General features: G+C 41.2%; 1 protein-coding gene across 4 annotated transcripts in view; it reads left to right on the top strand.

The window, feature by feature from the left end:
• SLC39A8 (solute carrier family 39 member 8) overlaps positions 1-13,782 on the top strand; it is an 83,900-nt gene extending 70,118 nt beyond the window's left edge. For all 4 annotated transcript variants that reach the window (XM_086406765.1, XM_086406762.1, XM_086406764.1 and 1 more), the window contains 3 exons: positions 7,061-7,268; positions 8,174-8,358; positions 12,344-13,782. In XM_086406765.1, the coding sequence (XP_086262891.1) occupies positions 7,061-7,268; positions 8,174-8,358; positions 12,344-12,493 (543 nt within the window). In that variant the 3' untranslated portion in view covers positions 12,494-13,782. The remainder of the gene's footprint in view (positions 1-7,060; positions 7,269-8,173; positions 8,359-12,343) is intronic.
• Positions 13,783-17,508: the final 3,726 nt, after the last annotated feature.

Genomic DNA, 17,508 nt, shown 5'->3' with positions numbered 1-17,508 from the left:
TCCATGTCCTATGCAGGATAGCCAAGTTCTTTCTTTTTTTTCCTAATCTTCCCCCACCTCTTTGCCCTCCTTCTTGTTCTTCTCCACCCTCTCCTTTTTCTTCTCTTTTTCCTTATCCTACTTATCTTCCTCTTTTGATAGCTCTTCCTGCTCCTCCCAACACATGCCACTTCTCCTTCTTCCTATCTTCCTCTTCCGCCTCCTCTCACACCTGCCTCTTTGTCTCTTTTTTTGGTCTTCTTTAATTTTCTTTAACTGCCTTATTTAACTTTAAACTGTTCTACAATAAGCCCACTTGCTTTCTTCATTATGATTTCTTAGTGCTTTTTTGTTTTACTTTTTCTTCTTCCCCTCCATACTTAAGTTGGGATTCTATTCAGTCTCCCTTCCACTCTCATAACTTTGTTCATGCTATTATTTCTCCCCCGCTTCTGATTAGTCTGTGCTTTGCTTTGACCTCATTTTCATTAATAATTTAGGTGAACAATTTTATGCACCTTGCTGATGATTACACTGTAATTCTTGTCAGAGCCAAGCAAGACCTTGGTTTGCCTGGATTTCAGACCAGTGGTCTTTTCACTAGATTGCATTGCCTTATCATGACTGAGGTTAGAAATAGCCTCATATTTAGTGTACAGGTTAAACAAAGAAGAAAGCAAACAAGCAACGAGACCAAAGAAAAATAAAAAAATAATGGGAAAGAGAGTAGTCCTAATTTAACAAAGACTTGACTCTAGTGTTCTGTCTGCTCAGTGACTTTGTTCTAGGTGAATTAAAAAAGAACTGTTCATGAATGTTTGCCTGCTTTCATTCCTTCTAAGACTTTTAAAAATGTGTAACAGTTAATCTAGCCAACAGTGTTATTTCAGACCTAAGATTATAAGATTAAAGGAAGTATAATAAACATAGTAATATCTGTACTCAGAGGTAAAAGAACCATGCCTGATATATTAATTTGTTCTTCAGAATTAAAGGAATTTGTATACAGGCTCTGTACAAAATTTCAGGTAGTTAAGACTTGGTCTAGCAATCTTTTCCCTAAGTCATCACAAGTAAATAAGGAAATTATAAATATGTGACTAGGCAAATCAAGTTGGTAAAGGAAAGCAACTGGTCTTTTGAAGTGTATCTTGGCAGTAAGTTTTTGCAAAGCCAAGGTCACTTTCTCTATGGTGTTTCTCATGACTGCCTTTGTTTCTCTTTGACAGTAATTGTTTCCTAATCTGGGACTTTTCACCCAAGCCACCCATTTGACATGTACTAAGTCATTGTCAGAACTCTCCACCATGACCTGTCCATCTTGGGTGGCCCTACATGGCATGGCTCATAGCTTCATTGAGTTAGACAAGGGTGTGGTCCATGTGATTGGTTAGTTTTCTGTGATTGTGGTTTTCATTCTGTGTGCTCTCCGATGGAGAAGGATAAGAGGCTATGGAAGCTTCCTGATGGGAGAGACTGACTGAGGGGGAAACTGGGTCTTGTGCTGATGGGCAAGGCTATCCTTAGTTCAGTTCAGTTCAGTTCAGTTGCTCAGTTGTGTCCGACTCTTTGCGACCCCATGAACTGCAGCATACCAGGCCTCTCTGTCCATCACCAACTCCCGGAGTTCACACAAACTCATGTCCATCGAGGCGGTGATGCCATCCAACCGTCTCATCCTCTGTCGTCCTCTTCTCCTCCTGCCTTCATTAGGGTCTTTTCAAATGAGTCAGTTCTTCACATCAGGTGGCCAAAGTACTGGAGATTCAGCTTCAACATCAGTCCTTCCAGTAAATCTTCAGGACTAATTTCCTTTAGGATGGACTGGGTTGGATCTCCTTGCAGTCTGAGGGACTCTCAAGAGTCTTCTCCAACACCACAGTTCAAAAGCATCAATTCTTCTGCACTCAGCTTTCTTTATAGTCCAACTCTTACATCCGTACATGACTACTGGAAAAACCATAGACTTGACTGGATGGACCTTTGTTGGCAAAGTAATGTCTCTGCTTTTTAATATTTTGTCTAGGTTGTCATAACTTTTCTTCCAAGGAGTAAGCGTCTTTTAATTTCATGGCTGCACTCACCATCTGCAGTGATTTTGGAGCCCCCAAAAATAAAGTTTGATCTGTTTCCACTGTTGCCCCATCTATTTCCCATGAAGTGATGGGCCTGGATGCCATGATCTTCATTTTCTGAATGTTGAGCTTTAAGCCAACTTTTTCACTCTCCTCTTTCACTTTCTTCAGGAGGCTCTTTAGTTCTTCTTCACTTTCTGCCATAAGGGTGGTATCATCTGCATCTCTGAGGTTATTGATGTTCCTCCCTGCTATCTTGATTCCAGCTTGTGCTTCATCCAGCCCATCATTTCTCATATAAGCTAAATAACCAAGGTGACAATATACAGCCTTGACACACTCCTTTCTCTATTGTATTCAATGTAATACAATAAAATGGGGCCATGCTCAGTAAATCTTTAATCCAATTTTCTGTTGATGGGTGGAGCTGTGTTCCCTCCCTGCTATTTACCTGGGGCCAAACTATGTTGAAGGTAATGAAGATAATGGAGTTCTCCTTCAAAAGATTCCATGCATGTACTGCTGCACTCAGTGCCCCCAACCTTGCAGCAGGCCACCACTGACCCATGCCTCTACTGGAGACTCCTGGACACTCCCGGGCAAGTCTGGGTCAGTCTCTTCTGGGGTCACTGCTGCTTTCTCCTGGGTGCTAGTGCACACAAGATTCTCTTTGTGCCCTCCAAGACTCTATTTTCCAGTCCTGTGTAAGTTCTGGCAGCTCTGTGGTGGGGTTAATGGCGACCTCCTCCAAGAGGGCTTATGCTATACCCAGGTCTTCTGCACCCAGAGCCCCTGCCCACGTGGCAGTCCACTGCTGACCTGTACCTCCACAGGAGATGCTCAAACACAGTTCTGTCTTACTCTCTGTGGGGTCCCTGGGTCCTGGTGTGCACAAGATTGTTTGAGCCCTCTGAGTATCTCTGGCAGGAATGGGGTTTGATTCTAAACATGAATTCGCCCCTCCTACCATCCTTCTGGAGAAGGCAATGGCACCCCACTCCAGTACTCTTGCCTGGAAAATCCCATGGACCGAGGAGCCTGGAAGGCTGCAGTCCATGGGGTCACTGAGGGTCGGACACGACTGAGCGACTTAGCTTTCACTTTTCACGTTCATGCATTGGAGAAGGAAATGGCAATCCACTCCAGTGTTCTTGCCTGAAGAATCCCAGGGATGGTGGAGCCTGGTGGGTTGCTATCTATGGGGTCGCACAGAGTCGGACACGACTGAAGCAACTTAGCAGCAGCAACCATCCTTCTAGAGCTTCTCCTTTGCCCTTGGATGTTGGGTATGTCCTCAAAGTCACTCCAGCACCTACTGTCTTGCTGGGGCTTCTCCTTTGCCCTTGGATGTGGGGCATCTCCTCAGCTGCTCCAGTGCTGTGCAGCCGCCAATCCCAAAGAAAGGCAATGCCAAAGAATGCTCAAACTACCACACAATTGCACTCATGGAGAAGGCAATGGCAACCCACTCCAGTACTCTTGCCTGGAGAATCCCATGGACGGAGAAGCCTGGTAGGCTGCTGTCTATGGGGTCGCATAGAGTCGGACACAACTGAGCGACTTCACTTTCACTTTTCACTTTTCATGCATTGGAGAAGGAAATGGCAACCCACTCCAGTGTTCTTGCCTGGAGAATCCCAGGGACGGGGGAGCCTGGTGGGCTGCCGTCTATGGGGTCACACAGAGTTGGACACGACTGAAGTGACTTAGCAGCAGCAGCACACGCTAGTAAAGTAATGCTCAAATTTCTCCAAGCCAGGCTTCAGCAATACGTGAACCGTGAACTTCCAGATGTTCAAGCTGGTTTTAGAAAAGGCAGGGGAACCAGAGATGAAATTGCCAACATCTGCTGGATCATCAAAAAAGCAAGAGAGTTCCAGAAAAACATCTATTTCTGCTTTATTGACTATGCCAAAGCCTTTGACTGTGTGGATCACAACAAACTGTGGAAAATTCTTCAAGAGATGGGAATACCAGACCACCTGACCTGCCTCCTGAGAAATCTGTATGCAGGTCAGGAAGCAACAGTTAGAACTGGACATGGAACAACAGACTGGTTCCAAATAGGGAAAGGAGTACATCAAAGCTATATATTGTCACCCTGCTTATTTAACTTACATGCAGAGTACATCATGAGAAATGCTGGGCTGGATGAAGCATAGCTGGAATCAAGATTGCTGGGAGAAATATCAATAACCTCAGATATGCAGATGACACCACCCCTATGGCAGAAAGTAAAGAAGAACTAAAGAGCCTCTTAAAGAAAGTGAAAGAGGAGAGTGAAAAAGTTGGCTTAAAGCTCAACATTCAGAAAACGAAGATCATGGCATCCAGGCCCATCATTTCATGGCAAATAGATGGGGCAACAGTGGAAACAGGTCAAACTTTATTTTGGGGGGCTCCAAAATCACTGCAGATGGTGAGTGCAGCCATGAAATTAAAAGACGCTTACTCCTTGGAAGGAAAGCTATGACCAACCTAGACAGAATATTAAAAAGCAGAGACATTACTTTGCCAACAAAGGTCCATCTAGTCAAGTCTATGGTTTTTCCAGTAGTCATGTACAGATGTGAGAGTTGGACTATAAAGAAAGCTGAGTGCTGAAGGATTGATGCTTTTGAACTGTGGTGTTGGAGAAGACTCTTGAGAGTCCCTCAGACTGAAAGGAGATCCCAACCAGTCCATCCTAAAGGAAATCAGTCCTGAAGATTCACTGGAAGGACTGATGTTGAAGCTGAAACTCTGTATTTGTGAAGAACTGACTCAATTGAAGAGAAGGTGATGCTGGGAAAGACTGACGGCAGGAGGAGAAGGGGACAGCAGAGGATGAGATGGTTGAATGGCATCACCGCCTCGATGGACATGAGTTTGAGTGAACTCCAGGAGTTGGTGATGGACAGGGAGGCCTGGTGTGCTGTGGTTCATGGGGTCGCAAAGAGTCAGACATGACTGAATGACTGGACTGAACTGAACTCAACTGAAGTTGTTGTTGTTTATTACATTGTGGCAGTTAAGATATATCAACTATTGAATTAATTAAATAAGGACAGAGGCTGAGGTAGTTCAAATGTCATATGTAAGCAATCCAAAATCTAAGCCTGTAAATGCCTCAAGGCTACAAAATCAAAACCTAAAGACAGTCAGTTCCTAACTTCCAAGTAGACATTGAATGGTATTCAATCAATAATTTCCTTGCTTTGCTTCCATGTTTTCTCTGTAAAAGTCTCCGTAGGCTTCCTGTCCCTGGAATGTTCCTAACTACTCCTGGTTTGACACTGCCAGCTTGGAATCCATTCTTGCTTGAATAAACTCTTAAATTATTTAATTTGTCTCAGATTATGTTTTAACACTGTACAGTGAAAAGACCACATTTTAAAGCCAGAAGGAATTCTTTTTATGCTGATAAGAACTGCCTTCTAAAGTAAAAGGAGATTAATGTTGCTTCCTGTGTTTTTGAGAGAAGGGGATGTTCCCCTTGCAAATTGCTGGTAGCTCAGTGGTAAAGAATCCACCTGCAATGCAGGAGCCACAGGAGACATGGGTTAGATCCCTGGGCCTGGAAAATCCCCTGGAGGAGGGCATGGCAACCCACTCCAGTATTCTTTCCTGGAGAATCCCATGGACAGAGGAGCCTGGTGGGCTACAGTCCATAGGGTCACAAGGAGTCGAACATGACTGAAGCAACTGAGCGTGCATGCGTGCACAAACAAAATCTCCCTCAAAGGTGAAGATTTGCCACTAATGAAACAGTGAAAAGGTGTGTGGCAAGATTGGAAGTCAGCTTTGAAAGAATGGTCCCCAAAGTGTTTTGAGCATTTAAGTGACGTCAGAGAAAAAGCACCGCCTCTCAGATGATTGCTCTGAAGGAAGCCCTTTTCGGCTGATATATGTTGCACAATTTTTAGAGTCAGTTGTATACTTTACATCTTGTTTCTCCAAGGTAAATAGGCTTCTTGGAGATAGAACCTGTGTTTCCCACTTCTGTGTACTTCCTGTAGCATTCAACAGACTGTTGTATAAATTGCAGATGTTCAATAAATATGTTGATTAGCTGCTGAGGTAGAGTTGAGGGGAGGAGAATTAGGAATAAAATGTTCTCCAGTTAATTACAAATTGCTTCCCTACTTAAAAATGAATTTGCATTTTATTATCTTTTCCCACAGTTTCTGGAATATGCTTCAGTTGGCATCTGTCATTTGATTTTATACAATTTTGTAAATTTTATGGAAATTTAAATTCTTTTTGAAAAAATTTCTTATGGAAATTAAAATTCTTACAAAGATTCTGCTGTAGGATTTTCTGTTGTTTCATGGTGGAAAGAAGTGTGGTGTAAAGGCAACCCTATTTTAATCATACTTCATATAATTTGTTAAGAGAATCATTGAAATTTAGAGCTTGTAGGATATCCTAAACACCCAGAACTCTACCTGGAACACAGTGGAAACTTACTAAGTCATTGAAAAATAAATGAATAATTTAGAGCATTCTCTTCACTTCATGATCAAAGACGCTAAAGCTCAGATTACTTGCTCACAGTTACAAGGTTGGCACAGGATAGATTAGAATACATACTCCTTGATGTTATCATGCTTTAAATGTGGATTTCACATTCAAATTATAACATGGAAAAGAATTTAAATTCAGTCTTTGAAAAACTTCTTTTACTTTAAAGTGTATGAATAAATCAAATTCTTAGGTTAATATCTATTAATATTACATTTTAGGAAGGGAGTAGTAAGAATTTGTTCATACAAGTCAAAAGGATTGTTTGAAGAGAAACCAGAGTAAAATGTCTTTTAAGTGGTTTGTTCAAGGCCTGTCAGTCTCTTCCTTTCTCCAAGTTTTTTTCCTCCATTTTTTATGATTAGTGGTTCCTATCCACTATGAAAGACTTTCTGTTGGAAACATTTGTCTCTCTCAACACATAATACATCTACTTCTCTGTATCACTTGGACTTTCAAGAAATGTTGGTTATCCGGTGGATTGATTTTCTGTTATTTTACAGGATGGAAAAAAAGAGTCAAGCTCGTGTACTTGTTTGAAGGGGCCAAAGCTCTCAGAAATAGGGACGATCGCCTGGATGATAACGCTCAGTGATGCCCTCCACAATTTCATCGATGGCCTGGCCATCGGGGCCTCCTGCACCTTGTCTCTTCTGCAGGGACTCAGCACCTCCATAGCCATCCTATGCGAGGAGTTCCCTCATGAATTAGGTAAGGAGTTCTTCTCATGTCGTCTAAGTCCGTTAACTTCTTGGTTTAAGGGGAGGGAGACATTTCAGATGACATACTCTTAAAACTCCTGCTGATGTCTCGAAATGAAGCAGCCTTTTTAGACATTGGTTATTATCATTTATTTCATCCAAAAAGAGAAAAAAGTATTTAAGTAGAGAACAAATCTACTAAACTATTTAAATAGAGAACAAATGTATGAACACCAGTGATGGGGGAAGAGGTGGGGTGGAATGAATTGGGAGATTGGGACTGATTGTTGTTGTTCAATAGCTAAGTTATGACTAACTCTTTGCAACCCCATGGACTGCAGCACGCCAGGCTTCCCTGTCCTTCCCTTGGTCAAATTGTCTCCTGAAGTTTGCCCAAGTTCATGTCTGTTGAGTTCAGTTCAGTTCAGTCGCTCAGTCATGTCCGACTCTTTGCCACCCCATGGACTGCAGCACGCCAGGCCTCCCTGTCCATCACCAACTCCCAGAGTTCACTCAAACTCATGTCCATTGAATCGGTGATGCCATCTAACCACCTCATCCTCTGTGGTCCCCTTCTCCTCCCACCTTCAATCTTTCCCAGCATCAGGGTATTTTCCAATGAGTCAGCTCTGGTGATGCCATCCAACCATCTCATCTTCTGCCACCCTCTTCACCTTTTGCTTTCACTATTGACAGTGTGTATAAAATAGATAACTAGTGAGAACCTGCTGTGTAGCTCAGGGAACTCTGCTTGGTGCTCTGTGGTGACCAAAATGGGAAGGAAATCGAAAAGAGAGAATACCTGTTTGCTGCACAGTAGAAGCTAACACAACATTGTAAAGCAACTATACTCCTGTAAAAAGTAATTAAAAAAAAAAGAAAAACTATTGACTTAATGTATTCTTCTTCTTCTAGGGGACTTTGTGATCCTACTCAATGCAGGAATGAGCACTCGACAAGCCTTGTTATTCAATTTCCTTTCTGCATGTTCCTGCTATGTTGGGCTAGCTTTTGGCATCTTGGTGGGCAATAATTTTGCTCCAAATATTATCTTTGCCCTTGCTGGAGGCATGTTCCTCTATATTTCTCTGGCAGACATGGTAAGAAACTTTAAGATTTTGTTGTATTTTAAATTTGGAAATAAACATCTGGGTTATGAATTGACTGCTGCTGCTGCTAAGTCACTTCAGTCGTGTCTGATTCTGTGCAACCCCATAGATGGCAGCCCACCAGGCTCCCCCGTCCCTGGGGTTCTCCAGGCAAGAACACCGGAGTGGGTTGCCATTTCCTTCTCTAAGGGTGACCTTTTGCTTTTCTCAGTGTGGATGGCCTTTCTGTTGTCATTTAAAGTATTTCAGGTCCGCTCTTTTTGAGTGGTTTGTACTAATAGTGATTTGACAGTGATTCTCATCAATTCTTTGATCTAGGTAGGATCTCATTGCTAGAGGACAAAATGACTTATTTTTGTTGAAGTAGAGATATTTTCCCAGGTGTTTTTCCTTGTGGGTAAAGCTTGTATCCTGCTATAGTATGGCTCCAAAGGACTTTTCACCCTTTTTTCAAGAAGAGGTCATATTTGGAAGGAAATGACTTGCTGAATAAAGTAAATAGCATTCTGTTACTTCAAAGTTCTAAACAGTAAGAGACTTTTGAGGTAGAGTAAATTTGATAAGTTAAAGGTGAACGATATTTACTTGGGTCAGTATATATTTATATCTATGTTTATGTTTATGCTGTTTCTGTGTATGTCTGTGTGTGTGTCTGTAAGGGAGAGAGTATCAGTGGTTCCGTGCATTTTCAAATAAATCATGGATGGCTTTCTAGAAAACGAAAATGTGCTAAATGGATGCAAATCAAGGAATGTTTCCTTTGCATTTGGAACTGAATGTCTTTTTACATGTATAACTTACTAATTTAATTTCCTCCATCTGCATTAACTCTGTTCATTGTTCTGTGCAGACCCTTATAAGCACAAGGATTTCATCTCTTAGAACCATCACTGCATTTATGTTTTTCTTCACAGAATTTAGTGCCTCATAATGTATTTACGTTAGGTCATCACTTCTTTTCTTTTGAAATATAAGAACAGAATCTATTAGAGTTATTCGGTTTAAAGAAATAATACAAATAAATGATGCTATATATACTTACGGCAGCTTTGCTTTTTTCAGAATGGCTTCACAAATTTCATCCATTGTATCCTTGTAATTTACGTTTTCTCAAATCAGGCAAATGGAGTGACTGCAGAGTCTGGAGGTCTCCTGAATGCTTTGGCACATTGCACCACTGTGTACATAGCAAATCACTTGGAAATGTGTTTTGAAAAGATGACATTTACAGATCTCTTCATGAGCCTTTTCAGTAAAAGTTTTGTGCTGAGAAAGAGTGGATTTTAAGTATAGAACTTGGGGTTTTAATTGCTTTCACCACCATGAGATTGTTATAGTCTTCGATTCAAAAACAGCACTGTTTATTTAAAAAACCTTATGATTTTATGAGGGATAGAACAAGCCAAAGGAAACAAATTGAAGAGAATAAGAATTAACTATATAGTGACTTCTGAAAGCATATTTCATCAGCTATTATCAATTGATATTTTTGTATCAGGCTTGAAAATTGGTAAGGCATTGTAGATGGTGGAGGGAGCAGAAAGGCACGGTTTTTTGTCTACAAAGAGGGGAACCTGTAATTCAACAAACAAAACCACACACATGATTACATAAATACAAGTAAAAACTGAAATGAATGGAAAAACAGTATATGTGATACAAGATGATAATAGGGATGTCTAAGTTGTTTGGGGAGGCCTTACAAATAGCTGTGAAAAGAAGAGAAGCGAAAAGCAAAGGAGAAAAGGAAAGATATAAACATCTGAATGCAGAGTTCCAAAGAATAGCAAGAAGAGATAAGAAAGCCTTCTTCAGCGATCAATGCAAAGAAATAGAGGAAAACAACAGAATGGGAAAGACTAGAGATCTCTTCAAGAAAATTAGAGATACCAAGGGAACATTTCATGCAAAGATGGGCTTGATAAAGGACAGAAATGGTATGGACCTAACAGAAGCAGAAGATATTAAGAAGAGATGGCAAGAATACACAGAAGAACTGTACAAAAAAGATCTTCACGACCCAGATAATCACGATGGTGTGATCACTGACCTAGAGCCAGACATCCTGGAATGTGAAGTCAAGTGGGCCTTAGAAAGCGTCACTACAAACAAATCTAGTGGAGGTGATAGAATTCCAGTTGAGCTATTCCAAATCCCGAAAGATGATGCTGTGAAAGTGCTGCACTCAATATGCCAGCAAATTTGGAAAACTCAGCAGTGGCCACAGGACTGGAAAAGGTCAGTTTTCATTCCAATCCCAAAGAAAGGCAATGCCAAAGAATGCTCAAACTACCACACAATTGCACTCATCTCACACGCTAAAGCCTTCAGCAGTACGTGAACCATGAACTTTCAGACGTTCAAGCTGGTTTTAGAAAAGGCAGAGGAACCAGAGATGAAATTGCCAACATCCGCTGGATCATGGAAAAAGCAAGAGAGCTCCAGAAAAACATCTATTTCTGCTTTATTGACTATGCCAAAGCCTTTGACTGTGTGGATCACAATAACCTGTGGAAAATTCTAAAAGAGATGGGAATACCAGACCACCTGATCTGCCTCTTGAGAAATTTGTATGCAGGTCAGGAAGCAACAGTTAGAACTGGACATGGAACAACAGACTGGTTCCAAATAGGAAAAGGAGTACGTCAAGGCTGTATATTGTCACCCTGTTTATTTAACTTCTATGCAGAGTACATCATGAGAAATGCTGGGCTGGAAGAAGCACAAGCTGGAATCAAGATTGCCGGGAGAAATATCAATAACCTCAGATATGCAGATGACACCACCCTTATGGCAGAAAGTGAAGAGGAACTCAAAAGCCTCTTGATGAAAGTGAAAGTGGAGAGTGAAAAAGTTTGCGTAAAGCTTAACATTCAGAAAACAAAGATCATGGCATCTGGTCCCATCATTTCATGGCAAATAGATGGGGAAACAGTGGAAACAGTGTCAGACTTTATTTTTTTGGGCTCCAAAATCACCGCAGATGGTGACTGCAGCCATGAAATTAAAAGAGGCTTACTCCTTGGAAGGAAAGTTATGACCAACCTAGATAACATGTTCAAAAGCAGAGACTTTACTTTGCCAACAAAGTTTCATCTAGTCAAGGCTATGGTTTTTCCAGTGGTCATGTATGGATGTGAGAGTTGGACTGTGAAGAAGGCTGAGCGCCAAAGAATTGATGCTTTTGAACTGTGGTGTTGGAGAAGACTCTCGAGAGTCCTTCAGACTGCAAGGAGATCCAGCCAGTCCATTCTGAAGATCATCCTTGGGATTTCTTGGAAGGAATGATGCTAAAGCTGAAACTCCAGTACTTTGGCCACCTCATGCAAAGAGTTGACTCATTGGAAAAGACTCTGCTGCTGGGAGGGGTTGGGGGCAGGAGGAGAAGGGGACGACAGAGGATGAGATGGCTGGATGGCATCACTGACTCGATGGACGTGAGTCTGGGTGAACTCCGGGAGTTGATGATGGACAGGGAGGCTTGGCGTGCTGTGATTCATGGGGTCGCAGAGTCAGACACGACTGAGCGACTGAACTGAACTGAAAGTTAGGAAGGCCTAGGAGAAGCCTTCCTATGAAAGTTAGAAAGCAGAAACCTCAAAGATTTAGCTCGTTGAAAGACTTGAGGGAAAAGAGGTTTTGATGGGTGTGAAGATTTTGAGGATGGAAAGAGGCTGGATACATTTGAGGTCCGAATGATGTGGATGGAGCAGAGAGAGCAAGGAAGGGAGGGAGAGGAGGCATAAAATGAGATTAATCTCCAGCCACTGATTGACTAACCTGGGGCACAGTCTTCCTACTCTTCTTCTTGTTGATGTCTGATTACACTGGCTTTTGCTGTTATGCTCTCTGTACTAGAACATTTAAACCAGGGACAGAAACGCTCACCCCCTGCCACCCCCACAGGAATCTGTAATAACTTTTATGTTTGACCACAAGATGGCAACAATTATCTAACAATGTATCTTTCCTCTAGTTTCCAGAGATGAACGATATGCTGAGAGAAAAGGTAACTGGAAGAAAAACCGATTTCACCTTCTTCATGATTCAGAACGCAGGGATGCTAACTGGATTCACAGCCATCCTTCTCATCACTTTGTATGCGGGAGAAATTGAATTGGAGTAATAAGAAGTGAAAGATGGTGGTGTTAATGAAGGCATTTAATAAATAAAAACAGCTCCAAAGGGATTTTTAAGCTGATCCTATTTAGTTTAAAGATAATTTTGTTTTTAGCTGTATGTCAAGAAAACTGATTATTGGTTTCAGGATCTGTGAAACAGACCATCATTTGTTGTTAAAAATGCTTTAAAAAGCTTTTGGTTCCAGTCTGAAAAGCCTGATACATGAGATCTTTGGTAAATGCTGACTTTTTTTTAATGTTTCACGCATATTAAAAAACCATCACAAAGAAAGAAACATGCATTCTGTAATCATTTCGACACCAAAACCCAGAGGAAAATACAAACTAGGCTGTATAAGCCTTTAAATCTCTATGGTTGGATCAAATGTTCAAGTAGTTTCAGAGTGGTTTCTTTCAATTAATTTGTTCTAGTGCTTTCACAAACAAGTACATAAAAATGTGGAAGAGAATCAAAATGTACAAAACACAGATATAAATGATTCCAAGGCCTTAATGAATCCAGGAGAGAAAGATTGCTCATAGCTTTGGTTTTGTTTTTATATTACAGATAGGGACTTTTTGGATGGCTTTGAAAACCATCTTGAAATAATATGAAATCAGTAAAATTTTGTTAACTCTACTAATTTCAGACTCAGATTTTTTTTTTTCCCTCTAAGTGTAATGTAACGCTGATGACAGCTCATCGGTGGTATCCAATGTATTTCCTTTGTCAAGGTGAAGAAATGTTGGTTTACAGAAAGAAATTGAATGTAATTTTAAGCAATTTACTTTTAAAGATGAACACAACTATTTAGCAGAGGATATTTTAAGTAAATGCAAAATAACAGCTGAATGGCTGTATATCAAAGACTAAGATATATGTTTTTTATGGGTGTCCAAGAAACAGAAAATACTTCTTTTGTATTCAGCCTATGTTTTTCCTATATGGTATATTTTGCAAAAAAAATCACACACAGCATGATTATTTTTCTACCTTTTATAAAAGATAGAGACTGTTTATTCATTTAGTAGATACAGAAATTTGGTCTATAATTGAACATCCTAGCCCCAATCTCACTCCCAAATCACTTAAGGGAAGATGATTGAACTGAGAAAAATATTTGATAGATGCCAACAATGACCTCGGCAATTATACTGTCCCACAGGCTGTAAAATTGTATCACGTAGCAATAATGCAGAAGTGATGAATGTTTAGCATGTATGTTAATGTACATTTCCCTCTGACAATTGAAAAATATTGTTTGACCAAATAGTAAACACCTTTGAAACCTTGTATTGTGTCATTCATTATTCATTTTAATGGATAGTTTTTGAGTGACTTTCATGTACCTGGTATTACGAGGAAGAGAAATAGGTATGTTTATGTTAAAGCTATTCAGCAAATAAATACTGTAAAGATTAATCATTGTTCATTGAAATCAGTATACATAGAATCTATTTTTATCATTTCACCTGTTCACATTCAATCTTAGGAAATTATCTTTACCTTTTCAAAGCACAGATTATATGTCTGGGTTGAGAAGCTATTTAAGAAGCTACAGCACGGAGTATATATGTATCCTCTATGTCTTTGTGTCTATTCCTGCCCTGCAAATAGGTTTATCAGTACTAGTTTTCTAGATTTCCATATACATGTATTAATATGCAATATTTGTTTTTCTCTTTCTGACTGACTTCACTCTGTATGACAGACTCTAAGTTCATCCACATCACCAAAATGACCCAGTTTCATTCCTTTTTATGGCTGAGTAATATTCCACTGTGTGTACGTACCACATCTTCTTTATCCATTCATCTGTCAGTGGACATCTAGGTTGCTTCCATGTCTTGGCTATTGTAAATAGTGCTGCAATGAACCTTGGGGTACATGTGTCTTTTTGAAGCATGGTTTTCTCAGGGTGTAAGCCCACCTGTGAGATTGCTGGGTCATTGACTTCCCAGGTGTCTCCATGGTAAAGAATCCACCTGCCAAGCAGGAGACATGGGTCAGGAAGATTTCTTGGAGAAGGAATGGCAACCTGCCCCAGTATTCTTGCTTTGGAAATCCTACAGACAGAGGAGCCTGGTGGGCTACAGTCCATGAGGTCACAAAGAATTGGACACAACTCAGCAACTAAACAACAAATAACAAAATGGTATATATACACTGCGTGCATGCATACTCGGTTGCTTTAGTTGTGTCCAGCCCTTTGTGACCCCATGGACTGTAGCCCATCAGGTTCCTCTGTCCATGGGACTCTCCAGGCAAGAATACTGGAGTGAGTTGCCATATCCTGTTCCAGGGGATCTTCCTGACCCAGGAATTGGGTCATGCCAGAACAGTGGGTTCTTTACGACTAGCACTCCCTGGGAAGCCCATATATACACGACCATGTGCAAAGTAGATAGCCAGTGGGAAGGCGCTGTATACGTATAGCACAGGGAGCTCACCTCAGTGCTCGGTGACAATGTAGAGGGGTGGGGTGGTGACGGGGGAGGGAGATTTTAGAGGAGGGGTTTTATGTATACTTACGGCTGGTTCACGTTGTTGTAGAGCAGAAACTAACAACATTGTAAAGCAATTATACTCCAATTAAAAATTTTTTAAAAAGCTGCAACATGATATTAAAACAAGATAGTTTAACAAACTCATCTGGTGTTGATCAAAATGTATGTGGACTGTCTGGGTGCTCTGTGTTAGTCTCTCTATGTATTGGTCTTTTGGCCATTTTTCTCAAGTATTAGAGACGATAGGGTATGACGACCTCAAAAATAGAAAATTGCTACTTATTAGAGGCTATGGTTCCAGGTAGAAGGTAGGATAGGGGAAACCGTGATTAAATTTAAATTATCCTAGATAACAAAATGTAAACCTGTCAGTCAACATACCTTATACTGAGACATTCATTATGCAAATTGAATATAATTTCAGGCTTTAAAGATGCTACTATGACAAACCAAAAGTGATTTCAATCCATTGTATGGGGGTGTACACTTTTATATTATTGAACTTTATAACAATTGATTACTAGTTTGGCATTTTCTGAGTCCTGAATCAGCCCGTCTGAGTCTGTTTAGACTGCTATAGCAAATACCACAGACTGAATAGGTTATAAACAACCAAAATCTATTTCTTACAGTTCTGGAGGCTGGAAGTCCATGATCAATGCACAGGCACATGTGGTGTCTGCTTTATAGATGGCACCTGCTTGTTGTGTCCACAGATGGGCCAAAGAATCTCTCTGGAGCCTCCTTTATGAGTGTGCTATTCCCATCCATGGGGGCTCCCCTGACCTTATGATCTAAGTATGTTCTTAAACCCTTACTTTCCATATCATCATCATTGGGGATTAGAATTTCAACATATGAGTTTTGGGGGGAACATTAACATTCAGACCATAAGAGACCTCTATTACTTACACTCGTAAGGGAAGGAAAATAACATTCTCATAGAAAGTAGAAATGAACCTAGCCCTGCCAGGTTCATAGCTACAGCATTGCTCAGCAGAGCCAACGGGAGACCCCAGTCTCTAGGTAGCATTTCATAAAGTCCTCTAGATGCTTAATGTTTCCAGGCTACCAACCCAACATCTAAAGGGTTTTCTTTACCTAAGAGCTTAAGGTTTTAAAAAGTGAATAAATTGGGAAGACTCAAAACAGCTCTATGAGTTTACCAGAAAATTAGTGTAGGTGTATTAACAGAACTAATTGTTGATGGTCTGTGCCAGTGGAATGTTAATTGCAAATCTGTCCTCCAGGCTCTGATTGGCATCGTCTTCCTTTGGGGCTTATGTTGGTTTTTAGCAATAGGTTGGTTTTTACCATGATTTCCAGATTCCTTTGTATTTATTTAAGGCCCATCACCCAGAGGAACATGGTGGGCTACATAGTCCAGGGGGTCACAAGAGTCGGACATGACTTAGCAACTAAACCACCACCACCATGCACAGTACAAGAAATTCTAACTGATAAATTCCTTAATACTGATGTTGCTACAGCTGCTTTCTCACTGACACTCTGCCTTCCCCCAGTTGTGGGCTGCCATACTCATGTAGATTGCATTGCCCTTAGCTTGTTTTCTGTGCGGAGTGTGCACAAAGCGTTCTCTCATGGTCACTCTGTGTACCAAAGGCTCCCAACTTCCGTGTCTCATAATCAGCATCTTTACTAGTAAAATTTCAGGCAAGCTAAGGCAGCTGGGCTTCCCAGGTGGTGCTAGAGGTAAAGAAGCCGCCTGTCAATGCAGGAGACATAAGAGACACGGGTTTGATCCCTGGGTTGGGAAGATCCCCTGGAGGAGGAAGTGGTAACCCACTTCAGCATTCTTGCCTGGAGAATCCCATGGACAGAGAAGCCTGGCAGGCTACAGTCCACGGGGTTGCAAAGAGTCAGACACGACAGAAGCAACTAAGTATGCAAGGCAGTTGGATAAACTGAAAATTCCTAATACCTATTTCATTAATTCTAAGACAGGCATTGCTTCCCGCCCCCCCCCCCCCACCTCCCCTGCCCCCACCCCCAACTCCCGCCTCATCCGAACGCTTCTGAAGGGTGTGCTGAAATCACTAGCCACCAGGTGCATTGTTGAGGAACTTACAGTTGTGTGAAAAGGAAACATGGGAATCTGTATAGCACTGGGAACTCAGCTTGGTGCCCTGTGGTGACCTAGATGGGTGGGATGGCTGGGGGGAGGGAGACCCCAGAGGGAGGGGATATTTGTATGCAAATAGCTGGTTCACTTCCTAGTACAGCAGAGACTAACAGCATTGTAAAGCAACTATACCCCAGTAGATTAAAAAAATAATAATAAAACAAGGGGAAAAAGAGGAAAATCATCAGTTGGACTCTGGGGTAAGGCCAAGAAAATGCCACCACGGTTGTGTTTAAGATTTGATGCTATCGAATAATGGGTGTGTTAACATGTTAGCTTGATTTTTTTTTTTTTTCTATAAAAAGAAGTGTGGAGGAAGTGGTGCAGGGCTGGCAGGGCTGGTCCATGGTCTTTGGGAACCTGGGCTCC

The sequence above is a fragment of the Bos grunniens genome, chromosome 6 (assembly GCF_055505025.1).
Source record: "Bos grunniens cultivar Pamir isolate PY7600 chromosome 6, Bosgru_T2T1.0, whole genome shotgun sequence".
Lineage (NCBI taxonomy): Eukaryota > Metazoa > Chordata > Mammalia > Artiodactyla > Bovidae > Bos > Bos grunniens.
The sequence above is the reverse complement of the archived record's forward strand: the minus strand, read 5'-3'. Positions and strand labels throughout refer to the sequence as shown.